Consider the following 15,572-nt stretch of genomic DNA (forward strand, 5'->3'; position numbering starts at 1 on the left):
CGCTTTGGGCTTAAATACCCCAGACTCGGCTTGTTCCTGGGTCTCCGTGGTGGGCACTGGGGTCCCAGAAAGAGAGGGGCTTTCTTTGGGTGCTTGAGGCTCGGCACACTCACCTCGGGCACAGGCCCGGCCCTCGTGCTGGACGGCTCCTGCTGGGGGTCCTCTGCGACTGCAGGAGGCTGGGAGACTTCCGAAGGGGAGGCCCAGTTGGAGAGAGGGGAGGGAAGGCCGGGCTGGACTGAGCTGGCTGCGTCCTCAGGTCTTCGCCAGGAGGGGCCAACTACCTCCTCCAGCACGTGCCCGCCATGCACGCGAGCAGCAGGGCCTGTGCCCCAGGGCAGTCATCATCAGGGAGGCCTGCCAGCTGGAGGCCGAGCCCGTCCACTTCTTCAGGCTGTACAAGGTTGAGCCCAGGGCCTGAGGGCCAGGGCAGGGGGGACGAGGGCCTGTGCTGACCGTGTGCCGGGGCCCCAGGACGGGTGGGCAGAGCCCCTGCAGGGGACACCGGATCCCAGAGCAGAGCTGGACAGCGTCCCCCAAAGCTGAAAGTGAGACCAGGACCCCAGGATGGAGTGACAGATGTCCCGACCCGAGGGACATCAACGCAGGACGGCAAACCTAAGAGAGAAGGAATGAAGGGACAAGAGACACAGGGAGTGACAGCAAGACAGGAATTCTGATCAAGCTGCAAATTTTTATTGTTCTCAAGGGTATTTATGCTGAGGGAATGAGGGTATGATGAGACACAGGCTGGTTGGCTGTGTTTTTCTTTTGGGCTCCTGATAAGGTGCAAGTTCACGCCGGCGGGCCATAGGCAGAACTATCAGCCGGGAGTGGGGAGGGGGCGCGCTCTGGGAATCCGTCAGCCTTCAGCTGCAGGGTGCCTGAGTCAGCTGCAGGGTGTTTGCAGGGGAGGCAACCGCAAAATGCTCCCTGGGCTGCTGCTTATCATAAAGGTCAGAACGTCCTCAGAATGAGAACTTCTTCTTGGTCCCTGACATTTCCCCCTTTCTTATATAAAATTATTGACCATATTCTGAGAGCCATATTTTAAAGGGGTGATAGAGGCTATGTGGCGAGGCATGGGCGTGACTTGCCCGTACAGGTACAGCGCTGGAGTGACAATCCCTCGGGAACTGCGCCTGTCTTAGGTTGTCCGTGACAGAGCAACATCCTTACCCGTCATTGGATAATGAGGCTCTAGCCCTCATTTCCTGTCTTAGGTTGGTATGAGCTCTCACGAATCCTACCCATCATTGGCTGTCCAGTTCAGCTCACAGGAGTGATGGTCTTTTAAGATCACCATCACGATCCATCATCTCCAGTCGATGGTAATGAACCTGAATAGGTTTTGCCAGTATAGCCTCAATATGAGCTCTAAGAAAAGCCATGATCTTGTTGAGTATCAAAGGACCTATAGATATGATAAGCAGCAAGCAAAGGAGGGGACCTTAGCAGGGTCCTCAAGTCTTGCATGGCTGTGGGAGAGCAGTGAACAGGCAGCCATTATCCAGAAAAGCAATGGTGTGCAGTCACAGGGTTTGCCATTCAGGGGATTTTTCACATAGATTGTCGGCTGCATCTATAAGAGAGGAAGATTCATCCTCAGGGGGAAGGTTTCCGTCCCTGGGTTGTGGTAAATCATTGACCTGTTTGACCAGGCGTTCTGGTAACCATCTTGGGGCTGCTTGTTCTTGATCTAATAACAATTGTTAAGATCATAGGTATTAGGTGCAGCGATTAACAAATCATCCATATAATGTAATATATAAACTTGTGGCCACCGCTCTCTCACAGGGTCTACTGCTTGAGCAACATATTTTTGGCAAAGACTAGGGCTGTTAGCCATACCCTGGGGAAGGACCTTCCAGTGAAATCTCTGCATAGGGCCCTGAAAATTGATGCGGGGGAGGCTGAAAGCAAAATAGGGTCTGTCATCAGGATGTAAAGGAATAGTAAAAAAGCAATCTTTTAAGTCAATGACCATTTTATAATAGTCCCTAGGAATAGCTACCGGTGTAGGGATGCCTGGCTGTAGTGCCCCCATCGGGCGCATAACCTTATTGATAGCGCGCAAATCCTGTAAAAGGCGCCATTTGCCTGATTTCTTCTTAATAACAAAAATAGGAGTGTTCCAGGGTGAGGTTGAGGGTTCCACATGGCCGGCTGTCAACTGTTCCTGTACTAACATGGAGGCAGCCTCTAATTTTTCTTGGGTAAGGGGCCACTGATCCACCCACACAGGAGTTTGAGTTTCCCAAATAATTTTGTCTGCATGGGGTACAGGAGGGTCAGGGACCGACACTAAAAATCCACATACCCAAGTCCAAATTTGTCTGTTTTTTGTATGGGCTGTACAGGCTCAACCTGTCCTTGTCCTAGCCTCCCAAGGCCTGTACCAGGGATAAAGCCCATACAAAGCATTTGATGAGTGACTAAAGAGTCGGGACTAGCAAGAATAACTTTCATTTGGCTTAGAATGTCTCGTCCCCAAAGGTTGACAGGGAGATCAGGAACAACGAAGGGGGTAACAGTTCCTTTATTTCCTGTGTTATCTTTTGTGTCAGTCCAATTAAGCACCCTGGAGCTAACTAAGGGGTTTCTTGATTGCCCTATTCCTTTAAGGTCAGTTAGTGATGAGGTGAGGGGCCATTCTGATGGCCAATATTTTTGAGAAATAACTGTGGCATCTGCACCAGTATCTAGGATCCCTTGGAATTTCTTTCCTTCAATAAATAAGGTAAGAGTGGGTCTTTTGTGGGAGATAGGTTGGACCCAATACACATCAGAGGAACCTAAAGAGGCCATGTTTCGTGGTAAATTTTGGGCGGCGGGAGTATTTCCTGAATTGAGGGGAAGGAGTATTAATTGTGCAATTCTTGTTCCTGCAGGGATGGCCGCTATTCCATTAATAGCTGTGGCCAGTATTTTAATTTCTCCAGTGTAATCATTATCAATGATTCCAGGGAAGACCTGAACACCTTGTAAGGTGGTAGAGGCTCTCCCAAGAATAAGAGCACACATATGAGGTGGAGGGGGGCCTACAACCCCAGTGGGTATTATTTGGGGTCCTTGCATAGAGTCTAATATTGTATCGGTGGAGGCACAGAGGTCCAACCCTGCGCTGCCTGGGATAGTGTGATGGAGGGAGGTGATTGTGGAGAAGGACAGGGGGCCTGGATTGGGTTGGGAGTCTGAGAGGGAACAAACCTTATTGCCCCTGGGTTTGTTCTGGGGGCTGTCGGGGCCAGAGGCTGGCCCCGAGAGGAGTTTCCCGAGAAGTGAGAGGGAATAGGCTGTCCAAGGGCATTGGTCTTGGATCTACACTCCTTGGCCCAGTGGCGACCTTTACCACATTTAGGGCAAAGGGTGAGCGGAGGTGGTTTAGCCCCTGTTTGAGGAGATATGGGTCCTTGACCCAGTCTCCCTGTTGGGCACTCTTGCGCAAAATGGCCAGGTTGTTTGCAAGTAAAGCAAGTACGTGGGCCAAGGTTGTGAAGGGCCTTGGTGAAGGCGGCGCCAATAGTGAGACCCATGGCATGGGCCGTTCCTACCCCAGCACACAGCCTAATGAAGACAGAAAGGTCCCCTTTATCTTTATGGGGCCGAAGAACATCTTGACATATTGGGTTGGCATTTTCAAAGGCAAGATATTTTACAAAGGAGCTCTTGTTTTCACTTGGTCCAAGTAAGTGCTCCGCAGCTAGATTAAGCCCGGCAACAAAGTCACTGTAAGGCTCGTCAGGACCCTGATGAATTTTTGCTAGGGAGGTGGTGGCCGAGCCCTTTTGAGGGAGCCGTCTCCAAGCATGCAAACCAGCAGTTTGAACTTGTGCTAGGAGCCCAGTAGGGAAGCGCGCCTGTTTAGGGTTAGTATCAAATGGCGCATTGCCTACTAGTTTAACATAGGTCCAGGATTTAGAGGAAGCCTTGGTTGAATTTTTTTGGGCAGTTTCCCGACAGTATTCCCTAAAGTCTGCGTTCCACAACAGGAAGTCACCCGCACTGAGGGTGATTCAGGCCAAAAATTTCCAATCATTAGGGGTGAGCCATTGTGTACTATGGTTCTCCAGCAAGGCCAGTGTATAAGGTGCAGTGGGGCCATACTGAGCACAAGCCTTTTTAAGTCTTTCAAGAAAGCGGAGGCTCAGTCTTTTATAAGAACCAAGGGCTCCACTCTGTCCAGAGGTGGGCTCCTCCTCATCCCCTGATTCCTGGTCCTCCTCTTGTTCTCCCTCTGGTTCTACCTCTTGTTCCTCCCAATTCCTTTTCCTGACCTCCTTCTAGACCCTCTGCCTTAGTCTGTGCGAGCTGATCTGCTTGACTGCGAGTAACTGGAAAGGCAAGAACAGGCTGACCACACAGCTCACCTTACGAGTATTAAGGGGTTTGGGGCCAGTTTGTGTTAACTCCGTGCCCAAGGCCAGTGAGCGAAGTTCAGCATCAAGGGCTTTTAGTTCTTTTAAAAGTTGGATTTGTTCCCGCCTATGTTGGAGAGACTCACGTAAAGGGGTTAGATTAGGCAAGGGAAGCGGGGAAAAAATATCTGGGGGGGGGGGGTAGTAGGTCCCTGAAGGGTCGGAGCACGAAAGGCAGGGGGTGTATAAGAGGGAAGTGGATTTTTAAGAGGTGGCAGGTCTGGAGAATGGTGTTGAGCTGCTGCCTCCTCCAGGGTAGCCTCCTCCTCTGGGGTCACCTCATCATAGGGATTTAAAACCGGATAAGTCTTAGGGGGATTTTTAGGGGACTCTTTTGGTAAGGTGGGGTCTGGGAGGGTCCCGGGGTCTGGGAGGGTCCCAGGGTCCTGAGAAGGCTGAGTAGGGGGCATTTGAATACTAACTGAAGGGCATGCTGAGGGGGGGCGAGAGGTGGATTGCATTGCCTGCTCCCCAATTTTTACAAGTTTTAAAGTACCACTGTCAAAGGGTGAACTTTTAAGAATCTCATTAATTAAATTCCAATAAGAAAAGGCAGTGACAGGCACCTTTTGAGGACCAAAAGTCTCATAATAATCTTTGAGGCAGTCTCCTACTCTGAGCCACCTTTTACCATCAATTGACCCCTCGAGGGGAAACCAAGGACACAAATCCTCTATGTATGAAAAGAATAATCTTAAATCCTTTTTCTTAACACGCGCTCCCCAAGTCTTGAGGGCCTCCTCGAGACCCGTCAGAAACAAATCATGTGACGAAACTGCTTGTCCCATGGTGTGTCACTCACCTTGCGCCGGCCTCACTCTCCTCCTGGATCTGACTCCCGGTCGCGTTTACCGAGGCGATCCCGAATCCCGCTTGGCCAAGTCTTCCCCGGAGGGCGGCGTTCGCTTCTCTGGCAAAGGTTCCAATCAATCACGTTGGGCGCCAACTGTCCCGACCCGAGGGACATCAACGCAGGACGGCAAACCTAAGAGAGAAGGAATGAAGGGACAAGAGACACAGGGAGTGACAGCAAGACAGGAATTCTGATCAAGCTGCAAATTTTTATTGTTCTCAAGGGTATTTATGCTAAGGGAATGAGGGACATGATGAGACACAGGCTGGTTGGCTGTGTTTTTCTTTTGGGCTCCTGATAAGGTGCAAGTTCACGCCGGCGGGCCATAGGCAGAACTATCAGCCGGGAGTGGGGAGGGGGCGCGCTCTGGGAATCCGTCAGCCTTCAGCTGCAGGGTGCCTGAGTCAGCTGCAGGGTGTTTGTGCAGGGGAGGCAACCGCAAAATGCTCCCTGGGCTGCTGCTTATCATAAAGGTCAGAACGTCCTCAGAATGAGAACTTCTTCTTGGTCCCTGACAGACAGAGTCCCCACAGGTGACAGTGTGACGGGCCCCGTCCTGGGAACAGAGGCCTCAGGGTAGGCTGGTGTGGCGAGGCAAGGGGCCTGCGCCCTGGTGGTTGTCTGGGATGTGGTTTGCAGAGCTCAGGGTCGGGCAGACCTCTGGGGACGGGGCTCAGCCGCGGCTGCTCTGCCCGGGGTCTAGTGCTGCAGCCTGGGGCCTGGCCTCCGTGTCTGCCGGTTGGGCCCTCAGGCGACCCAGCGTCCAGTATCCAGGGAGAGGGCTTGGCGGATGTCTTGTCCATCGGCTTCAGGGGTTCAGACGTGTTTGGGGGGTGCAGACCAAGGCAGCGTGCAGGCAATTGGCCGGGACATGGCTAGTGTGCAGAGGGCCAGGGGAGGGTCGGGGCAGAGCTGGGCCAGTCATGGGGCCTCTGGCCTCTTGCCACCCAGGCCCAGGGCCTCCACCTCCCCACCTGTCCTTTCAGGATAAGAAGCAAGCGCCCTGCCATCCTCCTGGGACTCACCCTCACGGGGATGCACATCTGTCAGGTGAGAGGGGCACCTGGCCCTCCCTGGAGGCCCTCCTGGCCGCCCCCTGGACACAGTGCCAGCTGTCCTGCAGGAGGTGAGCCACACTCCGCAGCTGCTGCACGGCTTCCCCTGGCCCTGCGTCAGAAGCTGGCCTTTCTGGTGAGCATGCAGGGCTCTCAGCTCTCAGGAGCCCCACGGAGCCTAGGCAGAGGCATCTCCTCCTTCGGGGCAGGTGCTCCCTTCCTGCTGCTCCCGACCCCCGTGATGCTCTATGTCCACCCGTCCTAGCGGCTGGGCTGACCCGGGCCTGCCGGGACTAGGCGTTCAGCCATGAAGCGGAGGTCCCCATGCTGTTCCCATGCCATGTGACTTCTGGTTCCTAGAAACACACCTGTGTACCTGTCCCTCTCTTCTGGCCCGGAGCTGTCACCCAGAGCGCCCATGGCTGAGATAGTGAGGGCCACTGGACAGAATGGACGGAGAGACATTTGCACCTTCACCAACCCAAGGCAGGGTCTGTGTGGAGAGCTGCCCCTGATGTCCTGACTGCTTTCTGGTGGCTAAGTTCAGACAGAGCATCCAGGTCTCAGTGACCACAGAGACCTGTTTGCTCATGGAAGTCAAATCTTTAAAAGGGACCTTGGCCATCACCCCGTCAGGGCCGACGTGATGCCTGATGTTTAAAATGCTTCTTTCCTGATGCTGGAATGACCTTTCAGCGTTCAGTCACATCCCATGTCCCTTTCTTTCTACTCAGGGAAGAAGTGGGAGATCAGCGGGATGGGCTGCCCCCCCCCAGAGGCTGCCCCCCCCAGCTCTGCCTGGCGTCCCCGGAACCTGCTTCAGCTGCTCGGCTCCAACCACAGTTCTACCTCCGTGTGCAGCCCCTGCTGCGGCAGCGGAGGCTGCTGGACGAGGCAGAAGGTGGTCTGTGTCCCCTCTGGGGTCTGGACACCTAGCAGATGCTGCACACACCCTCTGGGTGGGGGTGGAGCAGACTGTACCCAGAACTCGCCACGACGGGGTAGCCCACTCTGGGCTCAGCGGAGAGGCTTCTCCCACAGTGGTCAGTGTCCTCTCAGTCCTGTCCCCCAGATGCTCCTGGTGACGAGTGGTGGTGACCCTAGCAGGACCCTATAGATGGGGTGGGGTTCAGGGCACGGTGAGGGCCACACCAGCTCTGCCTGGGCTCTGGAGCCTCCCTTCCTGCACCTCGCACTGTTTGTCCCATGCAAAGGCACAAATGCAAGTGGTGCCAAGCGCTGGTCGCAGTGCCCCGAAAGGCCTGGTCTTGGTCTCCGAGTCTGTAGCTGAGAGGGGCTGTGCTCACCGTGTCCTTAGAGGGAGCGCCAGGAGACGGTCCGTGTGCATGCTGCGGTTGCAGAGCGTGGCGGGTGAGGGTCTGAGCATGTGTGCGTGCATGTAGCGGGGTGAGCTGCACAGGTGTGTTTGTGTCTGTGCCTGTGTCGTGAGAGAGCCCAGGGGACACCTGCCCTCAGGGGAGGCTGATAGCCTGTCCTGGGTGGCCGCTCTGGCTGTTCAGGGTGAGCCTGCGTCCTGAGACAGAGCAAGAGCCTGGGACAAGCCTCCAGCACCAGCTCCCACCTCTCCCCACGCCCCGCAGAGAAGAAGGGCTACCGGGAGGCCTACGTCAGCGCCCCACTGGAGCTGGACCCAGAGCTGACCAGCAGGAACCAGAAGGAGAGTGGCCTGCACCCCCTTACTGCCTCTGGCTCAGCTCTGCTGGCAGCCACGGCAGGTCCCACGCGCCAGGCGTGGGGGCCGACCCTCAGCATGCAGACTCTGGGGAGGTGGCTGAGGGGCTCTGCAGGAAGATGCCGTCCATCAGCCCCGGGGACAGTGGTGGTAGCCAAAGTGGGCTGAGAAGAACTCGATAGTGAAGAGCCTGGCCCGCCCCAAGTGTAGGCCCTGGGAGAGGCCAGGCGGCTTGTCACTGTGACTCTGGGAACATGCCAGCATGCACACCCAGGGCCACCTGGTGCCACCCAAGGCCAGCCAGAGTCATCTGGGGTTACCCAGGGTCAGGCAGATCCATCGCCAACCCAGTGTCCACTGCTGGCCTTTGCCTCGGATGTCTGGGCCAGTTCTGGTCTAGACCCAGCGGAAGTGACCGCAGCACCGCCTGGCACGGAAGTGTCTTCTATCTGACCTGGGAGCAGGCCAGGGGTCAAAGCCACAGGACAGCGAGCGCCGCTGGGGAGAGCGGCCACCAGGACACCACCTGGCCTCCCCCAGCCTCAACATGGATGTGCCTGGGGGGACTGCCACCCCAGCTCCTGGGGAGGTCCTGGGCTTCCTCCCCTGACAGGAGCCAGGCGGGCAAGGAGAGGGAGCCCGCGTCAGGCCGAGCCAGACGCCCTGGGCTTGCTGGCACACGGGGCCTCGTGTGGGTCACAGACCACCTCCCACCTGCTGGCCAGGAGTGGTGCTTGGCCCCCGGCTGGGAGTCGGGCCCAGGGCAGAGCACTGGGGCGGGCGGCAGCAGCCCGGGTGCGGGCAGGACTTCCCCGCCAGCCTGCTCACGCCCGCCCTCCTCCTCAGCCTCCCACTCAGAGCTTCACCCTGGTGCAGGTCTCGCCGGTCAGGACCAGGGGCCGGAGGACCAAGGCCCGACACAAGGTAGGCCCCGACCCCAGGCTGGGGCCGCGTGGCCCTCGGGTGACCATGCGTGCGGTCTTCCCTCCATCCAACTCGGCCGCTGTGGGACTGGCGCTGCTCTCTGCCTCCCCAGAGCCCGGGGCCTTGGCCCACCACCCCGACTGCTAGAGCACAGGCCGGCCGGGGACCTGTGGTGACGGCAGGGGCCTGGCGGGCGCAAGGGTGGCAGCAAAGCCGCCGCTGCTGGGAGTCGGGGCCTTCGGTGACGAGAGTGGGTCGCGAGGTACTGGAGCGGAGCACCCGGGCTGGTGGGGCAGGCTCAGGCCAAGCCAGGGCAGCAGGAGCCCTGCAGGGGTCCCGTCCCCAGTGCCAGAACCAGCCAGCACCTGCAGGGAGTGCAGCTGGGGGGTCTCGGGTGCGCCCCCTGCTGGGCGTGAGGAGGCCGCCACGGCTTCGCCCTGCAGGTCCAGGAGGCCGAGGCTGGCCACAGGGAGGACCTGCACAGCCGCAGCCTGGACCACACGCACCAGCCCCCACGGGCACCTGCCTCTCACCACTACGCCTTCGGCTGCACCCTGGCGGGGCTGCTGGCACCCCAAGAGGCCAGGGCTGCCCTCTGCCGCAAGAGGTCCATGCGCTGCCTCTCCCTGGGCCTGCTCAGGGAGGGCCGGACCCCCAGGTTCGTGGGGTGGACGCTGCCCATGAGCCTCGTGGGCAGCCGGCCCCGACACTGCACTGTGGCCAACCTGCGGCAGGCGGTCTTGGCCCTCACTCCCTCCCATCTACCCACACCCACTTCCTGGCCAGCTTCCGATGGCCTCCACCTGTAGGAGGTGTGGAGCCAGCTCTGACGTCAGCCAGGGTGACGCCAGGTCCTCCTCGTGGCTGCCTGTGGCCTGCGAGCTCCCTCCCTGTCCCCAGCGGGGAGTCAAGGTCTGGCCTCCAGCGTCCAGCAGAGCAGGCATCACTGGTGTTGGCCCTGGGCTGTGCAGCAGCCGTCCACAGGTGAGAGGAGTCCGACTGGACTCCAGCCCCGCGGGGAACCCTGACCTTACACGCCTGCATGGGACCCAGCCCCACAGCTGCACCCACCTTCGCCCAGAGGGCCACGGCCTCCACACCACGCATTCTGGGATTCTGCTCAGAAGTACTGGGGCCTCCAGACACAGCCTCCTGCACTCGGGGCTCGGCTGCCACCCCAGGCCCCACCCAGACACCCTGTCACCTTGCAGCACTAGGGAACGGGTGGCTTTCCCTGCAACAGACCCCTGCCCTGCGGCGAGGCTCCCTCCCGCCTCGGGCTGTGGCCCCTTTCCAAGCCCACCTGACCATACCTGGCCCAGAGGCTGCTGCCAGCGCTACGGCCCTTGAGGGGTGGGTAAGGGGTTTGGGGTGGGGCTGCTCCTCTGCCTCACCTGCCTGCCACCCAGGTGGCCCCTGCCTTCCTCCCAGAGGCTCCAGGGGCCACACGCAGGTGGACGCCATGAGTTACTCCACCCTGGGGTCTTAGGCGCCTGAAGAGCCCAGGGCAGGCTAGGTTCATTACGGTGGCCCCACACAGGGCCCTGCCAACACACCTGCTGCCCTGTTTACTTGGACGTGTGGACCTGTGTGCCTGTTGGTCTCAAGCCCTACGCCGGTCACTGGGAGCCACGGCTGCTCAGCCCTGCGCCTGACCCTTTCTGTGAAAGGGACTTGCATCGTGTGCCCTTGGCACATGCAGTAAAGAACAGCCACACCGGATCGTGGGCTTTATCCTCTCCTGCGGCCGGGCCAGGCCGGCGAGTCCTGCCGTGAGCCCACTCAGGACTTCCATTAAGCTGCAGGCTTTGTCCGAGGACAGCGTGACACGCAGGGAAAGACCCGCCGCAGGTCCGTGTGCGACTGGCGCCCTGGGTGGGAGAGGCGCCCAGAGCTGGCACAGGCTGCCTTCCCTCAGGCAGGCTCCTCGTGGGAAGAGGGGCTCCCTGAGCGAAGCTGGGGCGAGAGCCCAGCCCACGTGGGGCGGGCACCGGCGCCTGCCCACAGGAGGCCCACACGCAGGCAGCGCGGGCACGGCTCACCCCGCCACAGGCAGGCTCGGGAGCGGGGCCAGCGGGCAGCCTGCCTGACGCGACTGGCCTGGGGTCGGGCACCGGGCCCCACTCCCCACGTCCCCGGAGAAGGGGCTCGAGCAGAGGGGGAGCTGCATGGCTGGGGGGCCACCCAAGGTGCCCTGCTCCTCCAGCAGGGCCTCCAGCACGGCCCCTGGAGCCGGGGTCCCCTCGCTGACGAGGAGGGCAGTTGCCCCTGCATCTTCATTTCTTCCCTGGCGGCTGCTGAGGTCGAGTGTGGACACGTGGCAGGGCCTGCCAGGCATCGTCGGTGTCGCTGGGACCACCAGGGCTCCCGTGGAGCCAGGGCCTCCTGAGGGAGAGCGGGCACCGGTGCTGGGAGGCCGTGGCTGAGGGTCTGTGCCCAGTGCCTGCTGAGAGGACAGCGGCCGGGACCAGGGCCTCACCCAGCGAGTCCTCCCTGAGTAGCCCGGGGAGGACACCCTGCTGTTCTGTACTTCTCCTTGTGTCGGGCGATGGGCCAGGAGTCCCAGCTGCAGTCAGCTGGCCCTCCCAGAGCAGGTCACCGCCTTGTGTCCAGGTGCCCCCTGCCAGTCACCCTGGCCCTGCCCTGAGGGTTGCGGCTTCCAAGCACAGCTGTGTGGGTGTGCTGCCTGTGGGCAGCTGCGGCCGGGTCAGGGAGGCCAGGACCTGCACTCTATTCTCCCAGATGGGAGGCAGAGGGCCACTGGCTGACCCGGAACCACGGGGGGCCCACGGCCTTCTATTTCTGTCCTTCCTCTGGGCCTGAGACCTGCGGGGAACCAGGCCAAGTGCTCCCAACCACCAGGCAGCACCGACGTGGCTGCACTCTGGTCTGCGGGGTGAGTGAGGGACACTAGAGGCCAGGCTGCCTCTGAGTCAGCAGGACAGCCTGAGGCAGGGGCTCACCTCCTGCCCACCCGAGTGAAGCCGGACCCCTTCTGACTGCCCACGGCACCCTTGCCTTATAAATGCCTCCTCCTGGGGAACGCAGCGGTCTGAGCCCCGTCCGCTATGCCTTCTGAGAGGGTGGAGAACGCCAGCCCCTCGGGAGGGGTCAGCAGCAGGGTCAGGCAGCAGCCGGCACACCAGCACCAAGGCAACTGAGTGTGGAGCTGCAGCTGCATGAGCACGCTGCTGACCCCGTCCCTCTCCACCAGCACCATCACCCTCCTCACCACGGGTGACCTGCTGGACCCGAGGCCTGCAGGGGGCTGGTGCAGCCTTGGGGCCACGTCTAACTCAGGCCTGGCGGGAGGCAACCGGGGCTCAGGCCAGGATGCGGGGGTGGCAGACTTCTGGATGGCACAGGGCAGAGGCCACATCAGGAGGTGGACACATCCTCCAGAGCCAGAGCAGGAGGGGCAGAGAACACCTCCCCGTTCCACAGCTCCTTTCTCACCCTGGGTCCTCATCGCGTCACCTGTCACCAGACACAGGGGACACACCTGGGACTCACTGCTGGGAGCACTCTGGCCTGCCAAGCCAGCCAGCTGGTTCGCGGCGCAGTCCACAGGACCCGTCTGAAAGCGCCACAGATTGGTTCATTGCTTGTTACTCAGGCGACCAGTTCCTAAGAGTGCTATTTCGTTTGTGTTGCTTTCCAGCCTTTCAGAAGTTGTGATTTGAGGATTCTAAAATCTTCCTGTGCTTACCTACTTCAGAATGCTCAGCCTTAATTCTCCCCTCCTGGGAGGGAGCTCCCCGTGACCGTCTGATGGTCTCAGGCCTCCGAGTCAGGCTCCAGCTGGGGCTGCGCATGTCGGAGCCTCTGGTCGCAGAGCTGACTCCCAGGGACGTGTGTCCGGTGCCCCCCTCTCCGCTCACAGTCCTCCAGCTGGAGGATGGAAGGCCTCAGACTGGTGGCTTCTCTGGGGTCCTCCTCTGCCTGACCCTCCACACCCCTTGACATGGGTGGGAGGCCAGGGTCCTCTGCCCAGAGGGAGAGCACTCGGCCTGTGAATGGAGGGTCAAGCCCACAGGAAGACCAGACCAGTCCCCGTGGTGGTGACAGGTCCATGAAGCAATGCCCCTGGCCTGGAGCCAGGGCCCTGGAGGTCGGTGGCCACATGCTGCTGCCTCTCCTTGTACGTGGCTTTCCTGAGCGATGACCCACGGCGCTGGCCTGTGGAGGAGCACCTGCGTGCAGCCTCTGCATGGCTCCTTCCACACACCACACTGGGGCTGCACGTCCAGGCTCAGGGCCCTGGCCAAGCCGGTTCTGGTCCAGGCCCTCCCCCTGCTCGCCGTGACCCTCTGGCCCTCAGGTCAGCAGCCCCACACACTCTGACAGTGGGGAATTGTCCTTCACAGGTGTGGGCGTGAGACGGAATGGGGGACCTTGAGGGCACAGCTCAGCACCCACACTCAGTCCCGCGTCCTCGCCGCGGTTGCTGCCTGCCTCCGGGGCTCTGCTCAGAGCCAGGTCCTCGGGGAGCCTCCCCAGACCAGAGGCACTGGGCCCCTCTACGCCCCGACACCCACAGCCTGTCACTCTGGTGGCCAAGAAGCCTCTGCCTTCCTAGAGGGTCTGGTCTCCCAACGCAGCCTCGAAGAGCTTCCTAAGGGTCTGGTCTCCCAACACAGCCTCGAAGAGCTTCCTAGACTTCTGCTGAATGATTTCCTTCCAACAAATCAGTGTGAAACACCTTTAAAACCAGGGACCTCAGACCTCTTCCAGGTTTGAAGAGAGCGGGGTGCTGCTCCAGCCCTCCACACGGGAGCTCCTGGGGGTCGCGTGGGACCCTGCCTGCCCACACAAGGTCAGAGCCCAAGGTTGCAGCCTCTGGCCACTCGATGCTGGTCACCAGCGCAGGCCGTCTTCTGGAGGGGTGCACTCCACTGCCACCCAGAGCTGGGCTCCTTGCCTCCGGAGACGCTCAGGGATCCTTTGGAGCTGGGTGCTGCTGGGAGTCGGGGCGAGCTGGGGACAGCTCCACGTGCTGCCCGTCGCTGCTGGTGGCTCTCTGGACCTACAGGCACCTCTCCAGAGTCCTGAGCCCCTGTTGAGAACCTCCACACTCCACATCCAGTGTTGAACAGGGTCTGCACCGACCTGGATTCCACCTCGACCTTGCACCAGGCCTGCGGTCAGGCCTGTCCAAGCCTGCAGGCAAGGGAAGGACGGGGGCTGTGCTTGGCGGTCACACCCCCCATCTCCACGCTCACGGCCAAGTGAAGGCCAGCCCATGCTGCAGCACCCTCTGGGCACAACCACCAGACCCTGGTTCCTCCATGGTGGGCATTTGAGGGTCCTGGGAGACCACCAGACAACCTCCTCGCAGCCTCTCCTGTGGCGCACAGAGTTCCTGTTCACAGCCTCCCCAGGCAGGAGTGCCTCCGGGGCAGGGTCTTTGCCAGATGACCAGCAGAGGTGGCCCACCCTCCTGCCCCAGCTCTCCTCTGCTCTCCACAGCCCCTCCTGTCCCACAGAACCCCAGCCTGAGGGGTGGGGAGGACGCAGTCCCCGCAGGCGTGGGCGCAGGCTTCTCTGCCAGCCTGGTGCACTGGGGCTCAGCACAGGGGTCACAAACAAGGACCGCAGCTCTCAGGTCGCGAGCGAGGCCTGTGACGTGGCTCCCACACTCACGGACACCAGCAGCAGCAGGTCCCCTCGCCCCCCGCAGGCCCCCATAGTGCCCTGGCATCAAGTCCCCAGATGCTGCGTGGTCTCCCACGTGTGGGGGTACGTGAGTTCAGGGGCTGGGAGACATGAGACCGGGCGTTTCTTTCCCAGGTGCCCAGGGTGCACACCAGCCACCAAGATCCAGAGGTCTCGTCACCGCCTGCTGCTATGCCCGGCCTGGGTCCTCACTCGGCCAGGGGCGTGACATACACCACCTCTGGGGTGCGGCACGCTCCGTGAGGCCTCCCTGGCCTGTACTGCTCACCCATCCTCACCCCAGCTCACAGAAAGGAAATGGGGCTTTGGCTGCCCGGGACACTGAGCTGTGAGGAGGCAGAGCCCCATCCGTCTGGCTCCGGAGCCTGTGTGTGGAGCTCCTAGGACGGTGGCCTCATGGGGGCCAGTGCCTGCCATGCGGACGGTGCAGCTCTTCACCCACCTGCACACCTGCTGCCCCACTGGTTCCAGCAGGAGGCTCCCTGGAGGAGCCTTCCTCCTCCCTCAGCCTCCTGGACTGGGTGAGCTGGCCTGAGCTGTGTGGGGATCTCCTGTCCATCCAGCCCCAGGTCCCTGGGGTACAACAGGCTCATGGAATCCAAACACTTTTATTCCCTGGGTACATGCACAACAAACAGTGACAAACGGCACACTTCGAAGAAGAGGCTCATTGAGATGCCGAGCCGGCGCCCGACCTCCTCTTCCCGGGGCAGGAGGGCCTCCTCCCAGCCTGTCCTCGCTCAGCCTGCCGAGCTCGGGTCCCAAACCCCAGGCCCTGCAGTGTCTCTGCTACGTGCTTCTGCCCGGGGGACACACAGAGAATCACCAGGAGCTTTGCATCACCCCCTTAAATAAAATGACAAGACGTGAGCTGAGTGGGAGTCCATGAAAGGGCATCTGTAGGTCCCAAAGCACTGACCAGGGTTGAGCTGCCTACAGAGAGCAGAGCGGTG

General features: G+C 60.3%; 2 protein-coding genes across 12 annotated transcripts in view; one reads left to right on the plus strand and one right to left on the minus strand.

Moving 5' to 3' along the window:
- The first annotated feature begins 408 nt into the window (after positions 1-408).
- LOC124989588 (collagen alpha-1(III) chain-like) lies at positions 409-15,479 on the plus strand. 5 transcript variants are annotated; one of them, XM_047559476.1, is made up of 10 exons: positions 409-581; positions 5,796-5,847; positions 6,258-6,462; positions 7,061-7,369; positions 8,866-8,943; positions 9,056-9,205; positions 9,387-9,601; positions 9,730-9,927; positions 13,311-15,140; positions 15,258-15,479. In XM_047559476.1, exons 3-9 carry the CDS (start codon positions 6,307-6,309, stop codon positions 13,681-13,683), a joined length of 1,479 nt encoding a protein of 492 aa, XP_047415432.1. In that variant the 5' UTR covers positions 409-581; positions 5,796-5,847; positions 6,258-6,306; the 3' UTR covers positions 13,684-15,140; positions 15,258-15,479. The 5 variants fall into 5 exon arrangements, with proteins under 5 accessions (XP_047415432.1, XP_047415430.1, XP_047415434.1 ...); XM_047559474.1 differs by lacking the exons at positions 409-581; positions 5,796-5,847; positions 6,258-6,462; positions 7,061-7,369; positions 9,056-9,205 and having other exon boundaries at positions 7,781-8,943; positions 9,387-9,927; XM_047559478.1 differs by lacking the exons at positions 409-581; positions 5,796-5,847; positions 6,258-6,462; ... (2 more) ...; positions 13,311-15,140; positions 15,258-15,479 and adding an exon at positions 10,484-11,085 and having other exon boundaries at positions 7,781-8,943.
- The window catches only part of Kif25 (kinesin family member 25), a 39,715-nt gene continuing 36,755 nt past the window's right edge, over positions 12,613-15,572 (minus strand). For 6 of the 7 annotated variants that reach the window (XM_047559469.1, XM_047559471.1, XM_047559467.1 and 3 more), the window contains one exon: positions 15,215-15,465. In XM_047559469.1, the coding sequence (XP_047415425.1) occupies positions 15,287-15,465 (179 nt within the window). In that variant the 3' untranslated portion in view covers positions 15,215-15,286. Of the gene's footprint in view, positions 14,104-15,061; positions 15,466-15,572 lie in introns of those variants that run through there. The other variant, XR_007109589.1, reaches the window with a different exon arrangement.

This window comes from Sciurus carolinensis, chromosome 7, assembly GCF_902686445.1.
Source record: "Sciurus carolinensis chromosome 7, mSciCar1.2, whole genome shotgun sequence".
In the NCBI taxonomy this organism is placed as follows: Eukaryota; Metazoa; Chordata; class Mammalia; order Rodentia; family Sciuridae; genus Sciurus; species Sciurus carolinensis.